Source organism: Cucumis melo, chromosome 1, assembly GCF_025177605.1.
Source record: "Cucumis melo cultivar AY chromosome 1, USDA_Cmelo_AY_1.0, whole genome shotgun sequence".
Taxonomy (NCBI): Eukaryota; Viridiplantae; Streptophyta; class Magnoliopsida; order Cucurbitales; family Cucurbitaceae; genus Cucumis; species Cucumis melo.
The window spans coordinates 2,319,495-2,338,540 of NC_066857.1; the positions used below are offsets into that span (position 1 = coordinate 2,319,495).

Here is a 19,046-nt window from a genome sequence, read left to right on the forward strand (position 1 = left end):
ATATTATGATTCAAGGGTTGGTCAATTATCTTTATACATACATGTCGATCCATTAACTTCAGTCATGGAGAATGAAAAAATATTTGTACTATGAAGCGCTTACGAAGGTATCAAAAGCGGTCGGAGTACCAATAAAAACCCTAATCAAGAAGGGTTAGAAGTGGAGGACGACGAAATCAAAGATGACATTGATTTTCTTCTAATTACGAACCATTGTTAAAAAAAACCCTATCGTACATATCCATTTTTTCTAATTATTAAAATATAGAGTTTTTCTTTTAATGACGAGAGGATGAGAAGAGAAAACATAATACATATAAAAGAAAAATAATCAATCATCCGTAAAAGAAAAAGAAATGTCAGATACGACCATTGTTAAAAGAAACAATCTGGATACTGATTACACGAGACAGAGAGATCAAAAATCACCATATCACCCTCTTTCACTAAAATGTGTTTGCGTGTTTGTTTGTGTTTGTGGTTCCATTTACCATTGCTTTAATCCTCCTATCTCTTTTCCCTCTATAAAACTCCTCATACCCCTTTCAAATCTTCTCTTCTCCCATGTGGGTTTCTTTTATGGATGTTGGTAAAATTGAAACAACAATTCATCATCATCAGAAACAGAGGGGAGAGTGATGGAGAAGGGTGAAGAAGGAGGGGAAAGTGAAACAACAATTCATCATCATTAGAAACAGAGGGGAGAGTGATGGAGAAGGGTGAAGAAGGAGGCTATGGTGGAAGGTGGAAATATAACACATTAGACGACCTTGACAGAGAGAGAGCACCAATTATTATACCTATATCCATCCAACCAAATTTGCACTTATAAAAAGGTAAAAAATGATGGAGCCACACGAGTTTTTTATAATAAAATTTCGTCCACATTTTACATAACATTGTTGCTGGTTCCTCTTGTTATATGTTTTTGTCAGACGAAGAAAATGGGAATTTGAATATTATCTCTACACCTCTAATTTCCCAAAGTTAATTCTTTACATGGTGATTGAAAGAATATAAAACTGGTACACATATGAGATAAACTGAAGAATCTCTTATCATGCAGCCTTTCTACGGTTCTACCACAGACTCTGGGGGGGTTCAAGAGTTCTTGAACAACAACATACATTGGGTCTGGTTCTGTTTCCCCTTCATATTCACCTTAACTGAGTTGCGGGGCTGGACATTGCAACTTTAATCAAATTTTGCCTCTCCTTTCTTCTTTGAAGGACACGTAAATTCGGCGACTTGGCCTTTGTAGTTTCCTTCAGAGACCTATTTTAAACGGGAAGATGATGATAATCAAATCAGTCAAAAGAAGATTTTGGTGCGAAATAATCACAAGATGTTTGAGTTTTATTGACCTTTGGGGGTGAAATGGATGGTCGAATTTGGGGACTGGTCTAGCATGATGAACCAATGTTCTTCTCAGTTGTTTCAATGCTTTCTCTTCCTCCACCTGAAAATATATATGTATATGTGTGTGTTAAGTATTTCTTGGGAACAGATCTGGCTTGTTATTGCAAGAAAATGAAATGCAAAAGATCTGAAGAGAATAAAATAACCAACCATTTTTGCTGCGTCACTCTCTTCTCTGTATCTTTTGTACATCATCTCTTTCTCCTTAATCTGTCAAAGGGTTATTTCAAAATTAGCAAACAAAAACTATCTTTGTACTTATTAAGACGACAATATATATATGTATGTATGATATATTGCACCTTCTGATCGAACTCTGCTCTATCCACAGCGCGATTATCAACGTGAAGATTAAATTCCTGAACTTGTGTGAGGGGCTTCCGAGATTTCTCTGGTAGTGGAATTGGGTCCCTGCCAAGTTTACACAGAATACACTTATAATCCTTATTCTGGCCTTTAAATTTCTTGCCTTTCTCCGTTTTTATGATATGTGTAAGAGTAAATGAAGTGTTACTTACTCTTTCAAAACCGGCTGAGCTTTGAACATTCTCATTCTGGCCTCTTCTTCCTCTATTCTCCGTCTTTCTTCCATTTCCCTTTGCATTTCTTCCTCATGCCTCACCAGGCTTTCCAGTTGGAAAGGTTCAGGTTTTGTGCAGTGCTTGGGCTCTGGTTTTGGTGGAATCTGCTCAAACAACAGTTATTCATTATTTGTTTTTACTCGTAAGTTCTTGAGTCAATTGATTTTGAGAAGGATCTTTCTAACCACCTTACTTTAATACCAATCTTAAAATTATTGATCAACTCACACTCAAAAACTTTTATACTATATCATTCAAGTGTTAGATACTTACCACAGGATAATCGGTGGTATAAGGATATGGGGTAGCCCTCGGAATAGCGGCTCTTTCCTCTTCTATTTGCTTCTGCCAAAGTCCCATGAAAAATTTCCTTTCTTTCTCTGCCCCTCTTTCCTGATGCCAATCACAAGAAGCAAAAGGTGAAAAAAATTGAACTTCAATTATGATCTTGTAGCTTAATAAGATTGGTTGGCAACTTACCTCTGTGTAAAGATGAAAGGGGTTTGGCCTGGTGTTTCTTGGCAACGGATGCTCGCTGCGAGTTTCAGAATTTATTGACAGCTGCAAGACCAAAATTGAAGAAGATGGTTAGTATTTGAAATTATCAATAATACCAATCATTTAGAACTTGAAGAAATCGAACAGCTACTACCTTGTCGAACAGATCAGCAACGACAGTAGGTGCTGGAGGAATTCTCTCGTTTGTTGCAAAATGAAATTCTTGCGGTTTTGTTACATGTTTTTTCATGTTACAGAACATCCCCAACTCCCCCTTACTTTCAAAAATCTGCAGCATATCAGAAATGAAGACAAATCAATCGTATAGAACATAAAAAAAAAAAAAATTACTGTTTTCATGTAGTCAAGTACACACCTTTTTATCTAATGGCCTTGCTTTAAACTTGGGAATTTTCTCCAGCGCCTCTTGTTCAATTTCAAGGAAACTCTTAGCTCGTGGTGGACGAGCCCTCAGTGATGTGTGCAGAACAGGGGTCTTTGGTTCGGTAAGATGAGGTTTCCATTCATTATTCTGAAGAGAAAATTGAAATAGCCACTAGATTTAGCTGATTGAAAAAGGGTGTTGGAGAGTAATATACTACTAAAATGGACTTCTTAAAACCTGACGAGACGATTCTGTAGAGATTACTGAAGCTGAATCTGCATGTTGGTTCGCTCTAGCCATTGTTTCAAGGTGAAATTCCTGCAATAATCATGTAATCGGTTAAGTCAATCGAAGTGAAACTCTAAAATTCTCCATCACTGTTCTATTTTATGGCTCTCTCACCTGGAATTCAGGAGGCTGGGGTGTGCTCCTCGGTACTACAGGTACTTTGGGAGCTTCCAAAATCTACACAGCATAACATAACGAGCAGGTAAATTATATTCAGTGTGCCTATTATTATAACGAAGTAAAAAGACAAGAAAAATGGTGTCAAGTTGCCAATATTTACCCTTTTGTTGAGTGGTCTAGCTTTAAACTTGGGCATTTTGGCCATCATCTCCTCCTCTAGCTCAGCTGAACTCTTCACCTTGGTAGAGCGAACTCTTTGAGCTGTTTCAAATTCAGGAACCTTTGGCCTAGTCAAAGTCAATTTGGGCTTCGTCTGTGTAAAACTACCAGCATCCTGTAAAGAGAAGTGATCAGTTACTGTCGAATAAATGAGACGTGGGTGGGGAGAGAGGGAGAAAATAGGATTGAATTAGAACACTTACATGAGGCAATGATAAATCCCTGGTACTTGACTGAAATTTCCTCATCATTTCAGCCATTGAAACGAATGGTGCTGGTTCCCGAACATATATTTTTCTTTCTTCTTTGTTAGTCTTGTCAGCAACTGAAGAACACAAATTAGAGGTGCCAACTTTTGACTTATGGGGCAAAGTATGGGGTTTGACATTAAGAATCTGAAACAAAGAGAGTTTATGGAAATTATATCAGTCACAGCTTAAGGAACATCAACACACAATTTTAGGAATCAAATAACAACAAACAGTCACCTGTCTAGACAGACCACCATCTAACTTTTGACGCTTAATTGCTTGATTCTCTTGAACTAAAAATGAAGTCCCACTTGTATCTTTCACGTTTGTTTCCCTGTAGAAACTTCTAATCATTACATTTCTTACCATCAAAAGTCTGATATCGTAGAGAAAATTAACACAAAATCTAACCTCTTCACACTATTTGGTTTAACGCTTTTGGTTTGTGATAACAGGCTTCTGGCTTTCAGAGTTGATGGGTTCTTCACCATACTGGCAATCTTTCTGGCTGTCTCGTGCTTCTTAGAAGTGGCACCTTTAGTTCGTTGTTCATCTTTGTAAGTACTCAAAGTTGGAAGTGGAGTACAAGCTTCATTTTGAACTTTAGATAATCCACTCCGCTTCTGTTCATTATCTTTTGATTGGATTCTACCGTTTGAAGAAGTTCCTCTACATGAAAGCAGAAAAGTTAGCCAAAGAAGAGAGTGAGAAAGTTTGGCCCCTTTTAACCAATTGAACAAATAAACTAACCTTTCATCTTCACAAGTACGAGTAGTTTCGTTTTGGGTAGACGCCTGAAAAAAGATAATACGATCAAAAACCGAAGAACACGTGACAAGTTGGTTAATAACTCGATATCAATAATGATAACAAACCTTTTCTTCTCTGGGATCATTAGGAGTTGCCTCTTTTTTAGTTTCACTTGGCAGAATTACAGTTTGAGATGTGGTTGGATCAACGGTATCAACAGAATTGGTACCAGATTGCTCTAAATCCTGTGTAAAGAAAAATTCAATTTCATATATATATCAGAGACCCTTCAAAATAAATCCATATGCGATATAGATACTATAAACAGTGAAAGAAATCCCAACCTTCTGCATTTCTTCCGCTTGGTTGAAATCGCACAAGTTCTCGACCTTAATCGATCTAGCAGTCTTGATTTTAGGCATACAAGCTGTAAGAAATGGATCGGAATTCAATTTATCTTCATTGTTTCAAATCAGCATAAACTAATTGAATATCCAGTTCAATTGACAAAATAACAACGAGTCATTGATTCAGTGCCCTAAAGAAGTGGCTTGATTTGCTTTAAAGTATTGTGACCGTTACTCCAAATTTTCACTGTTACTTTCTTTTACACTAATTCAAACCAAAAGATGCGCAGATTCTATTCTCTTTCAAAGTCAAAAGGAAGCTCCTCTATTAAACTTTCGTAACTGCCTAATTTGGAAAAAAGAAAGGTTCCATTTCCTAAACATCCTCATCGAATCTCATCAAATTATACATTTCTAGACGTACACTCCCTCAGCAACCACCAAAACCCTAGAAAAATTTCCAAAATGAAACTGAAATTCCCTAAGATCGACTCAATCGTTATAAATCCACTTCAAGAAACAAAAAAGAACCATTAAGAAAGAAAAAGAAGAATTAAAAGTTAGAAGTGATGAGACATACGTGAAGGAGCATAGGTGAGAGCGGTGTCGAACCAGAGTTCAGCTTGGCACTTATCCTCCTCAGACTCGCCATTGACGAAATCAAAGAAGCGAGGCGCAGAGAATTCATACGTTTCATCAATCATAATCGACAGATCACTACTAGAAGAATCGTCAACCGTAGCGGCCATGGATGAAGTTGAATTTCCTTCTCCAGAACAGATATAATTTAGAAGAAAATTGAAGAAAAACGTATTAAATTTCTTTCTCGTGTTTAGAGGAGAAAGATGAGGAGGGATTATTGTCGTAGAGAAGCACAAGTGAATGTGATAAATGAGGAGGAGAGAGAAGTATAAACGTTTATTGGTATCTCTAACGGTTAGAAATTTCAAATAATTGTGCATTGTCCAACGGCCATATTAGGGAGAGCTCTTTAGTAACACATTCTACTTCTAGTCTCTAACGGCTATATTTCACTCTACGACTATTCGACGTCGTTTCAAAGCGGATCACATTCCAAATGCATCAAAACGACGACGTTGATTTACTTGAAACGAGGCCCAAGCCCAACTACAAGTCTAGTACAAGGCTGGGCCCAAATTGGTTGATATAAAACTATCTATGTATTTACATCTATGCCCTCGATTCTATTCTTCCAATAGATCTTAAAGTGCAAAGCATGGTTAAGACAAGTTCGAAGGTTGTGACCACGGTCAAAAGGAATCGGTTAAAACCATGGTCGCGCCATAATTACTTTTAGGGTAGTGAATCATTCACGATGCAAAAGTTCTTTTTGACATTCATTCTTACATGGATAAAGCACAATTAACCTCCAGATTTAGGTACACTCGCCGAATATATGGACTATAATCAAGAAAAGTGTTTAAAACAATAAGAATAGTAGAGAAGAAAGATTAGAAGGAAGATAGTCTAGAAAGCTTAGATCTATACCAAATCTGATGATGGAGACCGAGTTAAGAAGAAGAGAAAACCAAAACGGTTAATGTTACAATGGATATAAAATGAAAAAGATAATTTTAATCACAAAAATCAAAACATTTAAATTTAGTGTCTAAACATGAACCTATCCACCCAACAAACAAATGACACACATGTGGTGATAAGGTTATATTATCACCATCAACACACTTTGGTCTTACAACTAGCATGTTTCGATATTTTTAACCTCTAAACATTGTTAAATTCTCCAATGTGAGGTAAAGGTTTTCCCATTCTCTTAACCTTTGCCATCGGCCTAAGCCCAATAGTCATTTCCAACGATCCATATATTTCATTCTTACACGTTATTAGTGTTCATGTAATTTCACTACCTACTTGCCAATTTGTCTATAAGTACTAGTATTTGGTTGATATCTTGAAGGAGGAATACACCTAGGTGAGAAAATCCACTTCACAATTCCACTTTGAATTTCCATACACGATTCTATTTATTTATTTTATAAATTTTAGTTATCTATTTTATATATTTAATGTTATATTATATTATATTTTCTCATTCTTAGTGTTCCAAATTGCCTCCTTTCGCTTCTCAAATTTACAATAACTAGAAAACTTTTTAGGTTTTCATTTCTAAAAGCAATATTTTCATAAATAATTATTTCTTAGATAGCTTTCTATTTTGTTTGTAAATATTTATTGTTAGTGAGTTTTCTTTTTTCTAAAGTAGAGTGGAAGGATTGAACTTCATACCTCAAGGTCGACCGAAAATTTTATGTTAGAGTTACATTACACTCTTGTTTGTTATATCGTCGAAATTTTCAAATAAAAAAAAGACATATCAATACAGATATAACTCAACTATAGCATAAAACTTGTATAATCAATCTCAAAATCAAAAATTCGATTATTCACTCTACGTATCTTTCAAGATAAAAATAGAAAAGTTACCGAGTTTAATTATTTATACCCTTCTATTTAAAAAGTAGAATAGATGACGAATTATTATTATTATTATTATTATTATTATTATTATTTTAATGTGTAGTAGGGAATTTTGGACCGTAATATCAATATTAATCAATAGTCAATTTACTTCGTTTTGAAAATTAGAAAACATGTGGAACACTTTTGAGACTTGACTATTGACTATTTAGAGTGTTCTTTTTTCTTTATTTGAATGGTCTAGAAAACTTATAACATTTAATATTTTTGCGGTTTAATTCATCTTAGAAAAAAATGTATATAATTATTAAATTTTACAATCTTAAACTTGAATAAGTCTTGATTTTTAATAGTCTTATTTTTCAAGATTGTTTTAAAAAAGTATTTTTAGGTACACTCAATGTATTTACTATTACATATAACATATAATTGGTATAAAATAGATTTTATTTAATAATAATAATAATTGAGTGGGGTAGCTGTTGGTTGAAATTTAATAGTTGATTTTGGTGTTTGATTGAAGATCAATAATCTTTAATTTTGTTTTAAAATAAATGTTTCCCTTCAAACAAGTAAAGGTTTTTTGTTTCTTGTTGTGGGACATTTCTTTTTGTTGAAGCATAAATCGATTAAAAGGTGAGATTTTTGATAGATTTATTTCCACTGCTTATCTAACGTCTAATTTTGATAGATTTAATACATTGTGTAGAAAGAAAATCAACTTTTACCTCCAAATTCATCGAATTAAATCCTAAGCTTAGGTATAGATAGCATTTTTTTTTTTTGTATTAAAAGACTTCAAATCATTTATAAAGGATATTACAATATTATCAAATATCAAGTGAACTAAGTTTAATATAGATCGAAAAGTAACCGACATTTTCTTTAGAAAGTAGATTAAATGAAACATGACAAAAAAAAAATTAACTTTACAATTTTACAAAATAAGGGCAAAGGTAAACGGTTAAATTATATAGATTATATTTATAAGAATCATGGTTAGAATAGTAAAAAAACAAAGTAGAAGAAGACTAAAGAAATGAGTTCAATAATGGGTCAAGCTTAGTCGACCTCGACTTCTATCAAGGTCGAGCTTAGGGAGAGGCCTAATTGACCGAAAGTCTAATGGAAGCTAGGTTAAAAAGGGATTGAACCCTACAAAACACCCTAGTAAGGATAGGAATGAGACCAAACTTAAGGTGGAGCGGTTCATGAAAGAGGTAAGTACTTCTCTCACTAATATTAAATACTCTCCTCTTTTTTAACCTTCAATCTTAAGCATTGGAGTGGTTGTAGGTTACATTATACTGGTGTCTAGGTACCTCTTTGCTTGTAGACGATCTTTCTTCCTCTAAAAAACAAATTTATTATTAATATATATATATTTGATGCTATTGAATATTTAGAAAAGTAAGTCCTTCGAAAGAAGCTCTCTAATTGACTATTAACGATAGTAATTGAATTAGTAATGTCTAATACCAATTAGAATAGTTCTCGTGGAACCAACTTCTAAAGAAAAGTTGGTCAACGTAGAACACATTTTTTTCTTTGGCGGACGAGAATTGTCAATAATTTATTCATAATCGCTTGACCTCTACCTTAGACTCTAAATAAATAATATCAATATTACACTAAAAATAATTCAATCGGTGGAATGATCACAATGATCTTTCATCGATATAAACATGTCATGTATATAATCTCATCGAAATTCTGAGTATTATCAATTTTAAAGTTAGAAGTTTGATTGTTTCTCCTCCATAGTTTATTTGAGAAAAATAAAGCTTGATTTATTTATGAAAATATAATGTGGAGATAAAGAAAATTGATGTCCTCGAATGAGGATAGGATATAAATTTTATAATGTATTAAAAAAAATACAATTATAAGTTTTATTTTTAAGGTTAACTATTTCAAAAAAAAAAAATTAAAACTTCCAAGTTATTGATTTTGTTATCTACCATCCAATGTTTTTTTTATAAGCCAAGTGGTATTTTTAAAGCTTATAAAAAATGTTTTATTTTTAAAAAATTTTGAATAATGAATTAAACTGTTTTATTTTTTAAAAAATTAAAATATTATCGTAAGAAAGTAAGAGAAAATAGGTTTGGTTTTCAAAAATCAAACAATGTCAAATTATTGAGTGCCATTTATCTATTCAGTATTGCCTAAATTTTTAATATTACAAATTTAGTCCATGAACCTTTTAAGACGTTTAGTAGGAAATCAAAAAACAAGAAATTCAATGAAAATTAAAATACATTCAATGTATTTTTATATACGTGTTTGGTACCAAATTCATAAATTGGGTTCTACTTTAAACAAGTGTTTAAAATGCGTTTGATACTAACTTATAAATCATGAGAATTCACTAAATATAAATTAATAATAAACTTATTTTAGAAAATTATTAATTATTATTTTGTAGTCATACTCACTAAATATTAGTCGCAATAAACTATTTACTGATCTATCTAGTAACGCTTTAATAGAAAAAAAAAAAAAAAAGTTAAACAATCATTATTTTGTCACACTATATTATACAATATATATTTTAAATTTTTAATAATGAATTGAGTTTTTACATGTATTGACGGTGTGGCCAACGTTTGCATCATTAACCCAAAAATCTTGCTAATTTATCATATAAATCTTGTCAACATAGAAAGATAATCAACTCATTTATCACATAAACTTAAAAATTAATTTTGCTCTTTTTCTTTCTTCAAAATTCAAATATCTCACATTTTCCTCGGTGGCTCTCTCACTCTTTATTATTTTTATTTTATTTTTCTAAATTAAAATCTTAAATCAAATCATAAGAACATTTTTTTTAAAAAAAAAGCATATTGGTGTCAACGTTCATGACAAGGTAAAATAAAAACAAAATTAAAATAAGTAAAATAATAATGCTTCAAAATGGTGTCGATCAAAATCTTGAAGGCAAAGTGACTTTTTTAATTCTCTAACAAAAAATAAACTTATCATCTAACCTCTATTTAAAAATTAGAATCCTAAAATTTTAAGAGTAATCATTTTATATGACAGCTCAATCATCCACACATAGACGTTGTATCATCATTCTAAATAGTTAAGAGAATCTTTAGGATAATGACTAAAATATGAATACAAGGATATAAAATTTTAGAACCTTTCCCCCCTTAAATAAAATTCTTTTATCCAAATACGTCCATATCCAACAAGTGTATTTAGAACTTATAATAAGCAGCCATTTTATTTATTTAAAAAAGATCTTAGCAGCCATGTAATAAATTTGAACCATATGCTAAAAATAATAATAATAAAAAGAAAAACCCATCCTATGCATGAAGAATAGAACAAAGAAGGATGGGTATCATTGCTGTAATAAATATTTGGACATTTCTAGTGTGCAACTTTGACTCTAACCTCCACCTAAATTAATGCCTTGAAATGACATTAAATTATATAGAGAAATTTGAGGGAAAAAATCAATTTATCATCATCGTCAATATTATTATTTTCAAAAAGTATTGAAGTCTAAGATACACAAACAACTATAGAAAATTACAAGAAAAAAGAAAACGACTAAATGCATCTAATTTGATCTAAGTAACATAACTCATGGAAACACACACATATATATAAGAGAAGAACTTACACGAATACTCGATCTAGCTAAAACGTCTAAGACAAAACATGTCAACGTATATAGTGTAGCACATCAAATTTAATGATCTAATAAATCATTTGAAGCATGATGTACCACTATGTTTATTTTTCCCTTGAATGAAATATTCAGATGTAGAGAATCTCAATCTTGATAAAAATAGATGGGTCAATTCTCTTATTGTCAATTGGTTTAGATGAAATCTCGTATTATCAAACATGATATCAAAAACTCTTAAAGTAAAAATAGGCATTACATTCAGTAAAATGAAATTGAGATTCAATCAAGATTGGTGAACTCGATACAATCTTGAGGAGACATGTTGAGAATCTCACGTTAGAAAAACTAAAGCAACTCACACTTCTGAGTAACTCATCTCGTTATCAATTGATTTTGAGATAAAACCTCGTATTATCAAACATGAAAAGAGTAGCGATGAACAACAAAATTCGTGCTTGTAAATTTAATTTGTCCATAAATTTTAAAATATATTTCGATATTTTTTGCCAAAAAAAAAAAATGATAAGCTAAGCACAACTCGATTCATTAAGACAAGAAATTCATCGAGTTTTAATAAACATTAAAGATCAATAACAAGGGTATGTTTTTTTAATTGAAAACTTGCTCAAACTCCACCCAAATCTTAACCCATTCTATCTATAATGCTCGTGTTTCATGTTATCTTATAACCAAGATTTAAAAACAAAAAAAAAAAAAAGAATTAAAAAGGTATTTCACTAATTTTCTACCTAATATAAGAAAATTAAAAGGTGGATAAATATAGTAATGTTAATTAACATATTTGATTTGCATAAAGTTCAAAAGTTAGGTTGGAAAATGTCCGTCCACATGCACAAATGTTAAAGATTTGGTCCATAATGGATGATTATCCATCAACCTTTAATATCTCACCATAATATAATTAAATAACAATAATAATTTAATACAATAATGTCTATGCTAATTTTATACACTAATTAAACCCAAACCAACTTTGATTAATTTAACTTGGAATTGACACCTCTAATTTTCACCTCATATCCTCTATATACTCACTTCAAATTTATAATTCAAAAACCCAAATGCCTCTCCTTAGGTAGACCACGTCAAAGAAAATGTGCCACATGTGTCTAAACAAACTGTGTGACTTGTATCACCTACCAATTTTGTTTTCCCATCTAATATTATTTCATTTTATAGGGGCTTAAATCATGGTCATGATGCTATTTATATCATATGAGCAATTATAGGGCTTGATTTAATTCACCATCAATCTAATTGATAAATAAAGATGTTCTGCTTGTTACTTCATAACTATCGTTTTTTGTGTTAAAAAAATTAAAATTACCATTATATATTCACATGTTCTTAGTAGTATAAACAACGTTTTTACTATGAAAGGAGTCAAGATTATTATTAATCTATATTCTCGTAATACTATCACAAGTCTATTATTCTATCATTTTATAAGTTATAATTTAGTTATTATTATAAAATTTTTTGAAATTATTTATACGATAATATCATTTAATCAAATCAACTAAATTATAATATTGGGATTAAATTATCACTATCTTCTAATCATATATAAAAAAAAACAAAATAACAAAATTTTACAAAAATACGAAAATCACCTCAACAAATTAGTCCTAAAATTAAAATCCATAGGAACATATATGGATTGTTGATGTAAGCTTTAAGCATATAAATTTTAGAATCAAACATTCGATCCTCTCTGCCCTCATCATTGTGAGGAAAGCTTTGTTAAATTATCCAATGATAAGCATGCAGTAGGAAAAACTATGAGAAATTAAGAAATATCGTCGGCAAGTACGCGTTTTCTTTTGAAGGAAAAACACGTTCCAGATTCGGGAAAGTGGAATTCTTTTTTGTAAAAGAAATGTAAAAAAAAATGTAATTACAATAATAAACAAATAAAATTATGATAATTGAATCCACCAGCTCATCACATGTTCTAAAGTCAAACCTATCTATTTATATCCCACCTGTCTTTCTCTCTCTCTAAAAGTTACACCTCTCTCTCTCTCTCTCTCTCTAGTCTCTACTACTCAACTTCTCCCAATAATTCGATCTGTTCAACAAATTTTACAAACCCCAATGACAACCGGAAGAGAAATTCTCCACAAGATGAAGGTTGGTCTGCCCAAATGTTTTTATTATTCTTGTTGTTGTTGTTATTATTATTTTGTTAATTTCCCCTTTCTTAAATTAATTTTCTAAAGTAATCTAATTTGGGGTTCTCAATTAGAAGTCGTTTAAAAAAAAAAAATTAAGATAACTATTGAGGAGAGATAATAATTTGTGTGTGTGTGTAATTAATTATTAGGTGAAGGCAGGGTTTTGTAGTTCATCGGCAGCGGAAACAGGAGGGAAAGGGAAAGGGAAAGTAACGGCAAAGAATAGTAATAATAATAATGTAAGTTATGGGAGTTATTTGGTGAAGGGAAAAGCCAACCATCCAATGGAAGATTATTTAGTCACCGATTTCAAGAGAGTCAAAGAACATGATTTGGGTTTGTTTGCTATTTTTGATGGACATTTGGGACATGATGTTGCTAATTTCTTGCAAAACAATCTCTTTGATAACATCCTTAAACAGGTATATATATCTAAACCCACACAACAACTGATCTACTGATATTTCTTTTTAGTTATTATAAAAATATTGTTCCAATTAGTTCTGATCATGCATAAGTGAAAAACTGAAAATATTTGTTGGAGAAAGGGTGATTTGTGGAGCGAAACAAGAAAGGCAATAAAAAGAGCATACAAGAAAACAGACGAAGAAATATTGGATAAAGTGAAGCAACTCGGAAAAGGAGGATCAACGGCTGTAACCGCCATCTTGATCGACGCTCATAAACTTGTGGTTGCCAACGTCGGAGATTCTAGAGCTGTTTTGTGCAAAAACGGCGTCGCCTACCAACTTTCCGTTGACCATGAACCCACTAAAGAGAAAAGAGAAATTGAAAGCCGTGGTGGTTTTGTGTCAAACATTCCAGGTTTAGTTCAAATTATAATTCAAACTTTCTCATTTCTTATTATTTTTTTTTTGTTTGAATTTCGGTGTAAAAGGATGAATATTTTGCAGGTGATGTTCCACGTGTCGATGGACAATTGGCAGTTGCCAGAGCATTCGGCGATAAGAGCTTAAAAATCCACCTCAGCTCAGAACCTGACGTGGAAGTCAAAACGGTTGACGAAACTACGGAGTTCATGATCTTGGCTAGCGACGGCATATGGAAGGTCCCTCCAGCCCCTACCATTTTCAATTTTGTTAATCTCCAAATTTCATTTTCAAATCCAAACTAAATATATAAATTATATTTTAATATTTTGCAAATTTATCAGTAACATTTTTTAACATTTTACAATAATCAAATAATTAATTCGAAATTTTGTTTTGATAATCATAGGTCATGACAAATCAAGAGGCCGTAGAATCAATTAGGCATATAAAGGATGCGAACGTAGCTGCAAAACGACTTATCGACGAAGCAGTTTCTAGGAGAAGCACGGATGACATATCATGCATTGTTGTTAGGTTTCGATGATTTTCTTCCCTTTTTGCAAAATTTTAAATAGGCTATAATTTAATATAGTGTGTATAATGTTGGACAGTGAATTTGTTTGCCAATTGGCTACTGTCCATAAATTTCTTATAAATATTACTTCAAACTCCACATTATCAAAAGTTTATTCTGAATTTAAAGTCTTTTTTGTACCTTTAAATCACTAATGTACATCGTAATTATTAGTTATATTTTGTATCAACCATCCAAATAATCTCTCTTTTTTTTTTTTTTTTTTTTTTTTGTCGTTTGGTTGAAATACCTCTTTAGTTTCTATCCTTAAATTTAGTTCCTCACACTTGTTTACGATGGAATATGAAAAATTTTAAAAATACATTCATATGTAACATCTTCTTATAAAAAAAAAAATATTGTAATTATTTAATAAATTTTGATAAAAATCAATATTAATAAATTAAATTTAAGGTCCATATGATATTTTGAGGTTTTTATGGGCTTGAATCGTTTGATGTATTCGGTCCATGGGCTTGAATTTGGGTTAAATTAATGGGCTTTGTGAGCTTTAAGTATAGTTGGATGGAAATGGATCGACGTACGGCCCATGGAATGGCTTGACCAAATCTAGAGAACATTGAGAAAGCATATTGCTTATAAAAGTCATTCTAACGTTACACGTAATATATGTATGAGACAACCAACCTATACAAAATCAAAATGAAATGTGGTTTCATAAAATAATAAAGAAAACAATAAAATAGGAGTCACTTTTAAACTTAATAATTGAAATTCGAGAAACTTCAACCATTTAAAATTTAAAATATGTTCAAAATTACAAGTGAGAAGTAGGGGATAAATATAAGGTAGGGGGGAGGAAGCATCTAGAGTTTTTTATATATCTATTAGGTCAAAATCAACCTCTAGAAAGTGAGTTTGAGCCCATTGAAATTGGTAGAGAATAATTAATATATATAAAAGGAGTATAAATTTATTTACAAGCACATGACATGGGGCCATGGGGGGTGTAGAAAGAAAGTTGATGTAGGCAAGTAAGTAATTATTAGAAAAGCATTTTGTTAGATACCACAAGATCATAGTAAAAGGTAAATAAATAACAATAGGTTACTTTAGATCATGAAGAAAAGCTTCATAATGTTATATAACTAATTTTTGTAGCATAATCTAATCAATAATAATAAAGCCCTATTATTAATTTGGCTTTTTATTCCCAAAATCAAAACTACAAGAATCAATTTTTCATATTCATTCAACAACAAATTAACTTCATATTCATTCTAAAATGATCCTATACGAGTTGGAGAAGAAAGAGATGATAAAATGAGGTTATATATTGTATTTACGATATATATAACATCTGGAAGATAAGTTCGAAAAGAAAAGGGGTGAAAGAAATTAAAGATGTTTGTGATGGGAGTGGTGCCAATCCCAGGTCCAAACACAATAAACAAAAATCCAAAACAAGTTTGGTCAGATGGGAAGCGGGGAAACAGTTTGGAATAATTAGGGGAAGAAAATGAAAAATAATTTAGAAAAGCAAAACTAAATGTGGAAATTGATTTTATATGTTAAAAGACTAGAATAAAGACAAAATGAAATAAAGAGGAGAGGGGTATGATATCGCCACATACCCTTTTTTGCATGCTTACCCCAAATGCTATGAAGCCACGCAATTTATGCCCCATACCATACTGCCCATTTCCTTTTCTCTTTCCTTTCTCCTCTGTTTTTCTTTCACTATATAAACTCTTCTTCTATCTTCTTCTTCTTCTACCCCTTTTCCATTTGCCCTAATTTGATTTTTCAACTCAATGAGCCAGTGTTTGTGCCGATCAACAACACAAATTTCCATTTCCATTTCACTCTTCTTCTTTTTCTTCGTGTTCTTCTTCTTTTCTTCACGACATTAACCTTCCGCCTAGGAAGCTTCTTACTGCTGTGAGACGAGAAAACGTTAACGGAGACATGTGTTCTGATTCACCGCGATTTTCGTTTGCTGTTGAATCACTTTTGCACAAATTTTTGCCGTTTAATGGTGAGGATAAATCGGAGGAAGATGGAGATCCGTATTCTTCAGATCATTTTCGGATGTATGAGTTTAAGGTAAGACGGTGTACTCGTAGTCGGAGTCATGATTGGACGGATTGTCCGTTTGCTCATCCTGGAGAGAAGGCACGACGGAGAGACCCTCGTCGGTTTCATTACTCTGGTACCATGTGTCCGGAGTTTCGTCGCGGCGGGTGTGGTCGTGGTGATGGATGTGAGTTTGCTCATGGAGTTTTTGAATGTTGGCTTCATCCGGCTAGGTATCGGACGGAAGCTTGTAAAGATGGAAAGAATTGTAAGAGGAAGGTTTGTTTCTTTGCTCATTCACCTCGTGAGCTTCGTCTTTTGCCTCCTGTCAGTAATTACCAAAGCGGCTCTTGTTCTTCGCCGAATAATAAACGAAGTTCTTCTTCTCTTAGATCTGCCTCTACTGCTTCTGCTTCTAATCACTGCTGTTTGTTTTGTCATTGCGGTGGAGCCGCCGCTACTTCCTCACCGACTTCTACGCTTTTCGGAATGTCTCACCTATCTCCGCCGCACTCTCCACCGCACTCCCCGGGAAAACCTATAAACGGATTTTCTCCGATTTCGAGGTACAATCCTGATCAGTCTAAGTTAAATGGAGTTCTGAGCTATAAAGATGCACTGACTGAGCTCATGAGCTCAATCGAATCTATGAATATGGATGACGCCAATGCCACTTTAGCCGCCGCTGCCGCCGCCGCCACCGCCGCGGCTTCCGGTCCAAGACAAACAATTCCTTGGATCGATGTTTCGTCTCTCAACAACGAAGACCAACTTCAGTTTGTTCTCTCACCTTCTACTCCAAATGTCTCCACCGCGTCGGTGAATTTTTCCGTTGATCAGAACAACAATGGATGGGCCTCCGCCTCCGCCTCCGCCTCCGATCCGGATCTGGGATGGGTTAATGATCTGCTGATGTGAAGTAAAGAAGAAGAAGAAGAAGAAGAAGAAGAAGAAGAGACGAAGAAGATGAAGAAGGAAGAATTGACACTTTTTTTTTTTTTTTTTGGTTGATGAGGGAAATGTAAATATTACACCATCCGTATATATAGCGCAGTATTATATATATATGGTGATGAGGTGTAAAAAAAAAAAGTGATGAATAATGATTGTGAATTATTGTTTTGCAAATTGTTGAGGGGAAGGGGAAAAAAGCTGCTGAATTTTCCACTTAGAATTAGAATTTTATGTGTTTGTTTGTTTGTTTGTTTCTATTTAGAAACTCAATAGATCAGGGGGAAGGTGAGTAGGTGAGATGGTGAATCTAATTTCCAAATTCCCTGTTTTTGTTGTGTATTATTAATTCTAATTTCTCTTGATGTAATTTTAATGCAAACTTTCTTTACCATTTTTATTTCTAATCTGATCATAGTATTGTTTAGAGTTCGTGCATGTAAAAATAACATAATAACTTACTTTACAAGTCACTCTTTAAGAGTTCCTTTTTGATCTTTAATTTTTATTTTATTTGTGTTTAAAAGTCTATATATTTTGAGAAATCAAATTAAGAAAGTTTCTTTTTCATTGGTTTTGCAGTTTAAGCTCCCGTTTATGGTTTATTTGGGATGATTGCCCTAATTTTGATTTCTCTCTCTCGTTCTGTTCTCTCATTGAAGGTAAAAAGCCCTAATTTCATCTTTTCCTTAGATTCTGATTCTTGTTGATCATTTCTCTTATTCTATATTTTGAGCCTCTGTTATCATAACTGCAATCTCCATCGTATTTTATTTTCTTCTCCATGCAGTTGTTTTCAAGTTGCTATATTCGGTTAGTAAGATTTTCCTGTTAGACTCGTACGATTTGTTTGTTTTTTTTTATCCCATCAACGTAGCTAATTGTTTATTTTAGTACTTGGTTGATCATGTGGGTTCTTCTAATAGTTTGTTCAATCGATGACATCGAACACGTTCTTATCGGTTTTATTCATTTTCATTAATCTTCCTGATTCTTTTGGTAATTATAACTATCAAATGTTAGGTTAGGAATCATAACGAACAAGTTTAAAAAATTTGGTCTTTTATCTCAATCTGAGAAATTATCTTCAAATATTCATTTCAAATGTAAGAAACTCATTTCTTATATTTTTATGAGTGACTTCGACTCAAAGAATTATCTTGAGATGTGGAAGCATTCTTTTTTATCTCTTATATATTCTTATGTTTTGTTCAATCTTTTTGAATATTGAATTAAAGCTTAATCTAATGATAACCAACATTCGGTAGCTCATGAACAATAATAAAAGTTTTTTTCATTTATCAACGAACTTCATCCTCTCACCTTTCTCTATTTTTGAATGTTTTATTGAAAAAACTTTATTCTACGGCTACTCTAAACACAAACTTTCCAACTTCGTTGTATTAATTAACACTAGACTTATGGTCCAAACGTGGGTTTGAAATAAAGAAGAGAAAAAGAAGAAAAAGGGGAAATGATGGGTGAG

At 32.4% G+C, this 19,046-nt stretch overlaps 3 protein-coding genes across 3 annotated transcripts; 2 read left to right on the forward strand and 1 right to left on the reverse strand.

Moving 5' to 3' along the window:
- Positions 1 to 832: 832 nt before the first annotated feature.
- On the reverse strand, positions 833 to 5,730 carry LOC103495480 (protein TPX2). The gene is made up of 19 exons (XM_051084388.1): positions 5,439 to 5,730; positions 4,856 to 4,938; positions 4,637 to 4,756; positions 4,512 to 4,555; positions 4,173 to 4,430; positions 3,999 to 4,095; positions 3,714 to 3,905; positions 3,452 to 3,625; positions 3,286 to 3,348; positions 3,121 to 3,201; positions 2,875 to 3,030; positions 2,653 to 2,787; positions 2,481 to 2,561; positions 2,274 to 2,393; positions 1,938 to 2,104; positions 1,722 to 1,830; positions 1,570 to 1,629; positions 1,365 to 1,459; positions 833 to 1,275 (listed from the first exon to the last, which is right to left on the reverse strand). The coding sequence occupies exons 1-19, from the start codon at positions 5,605 to 5,607 to the stop codon at positions 1,158 to 1,160; spliced, it is 2,322 nt and encodes a 773-aa protein (XP_050940345.1). The 5' UTR covers positions 5,608 to 5,730; the 3' UTR covers positions 833 to 1,157.
- Positions 5,731 to 13,002: 7,272 nt separating this feature from the next.
- LOC103495482 (probable protein phosphatase 2C 58) lies at positions 13,003 to 14,765 on the forward strand. The gene is made up of 5 exons (XM_008457057.3): positions 13,003 to 13,121; positions 13,315 to 13,587; positions 13,714 to 13,990; positions 14,080 to 14,234; positions 14,405 to 14,765. Exons 1-5 carry the CDS (start codon positions 13,086 to 13,088, stop codon positions 14,540 to 14,542), a joined length of 879 nt encoding a protein of 292 aa, XP_008455279.1. The 5' UTR covers positions 13,003 to 13,085; the 3' UTR covers positions 14,543 to 14,765.
- Positions 14,766 to 16,039: 1,274 nt separating this feature from the next.
- On the forward strand, positions 16,040 to 17,967 carry LOC103495483 (zinc finger CCCH domain-containing protein 2-like). The gene has a single exon (XM_008457058.2). It carries the CDS (start codon positions 16,502 to 16,504, stop codon positions 17,525 to 17,527), a length of 1,026 nt encoding a protein of 341 aa, XP_008455280.2. The 5' UTR covers positions 16,040 to 16,501; the 3' UTR covers positions 17,528 to 17,967.
- Positions 17,968 to 19,046: the final 1,079 nt, after the last annotated feature.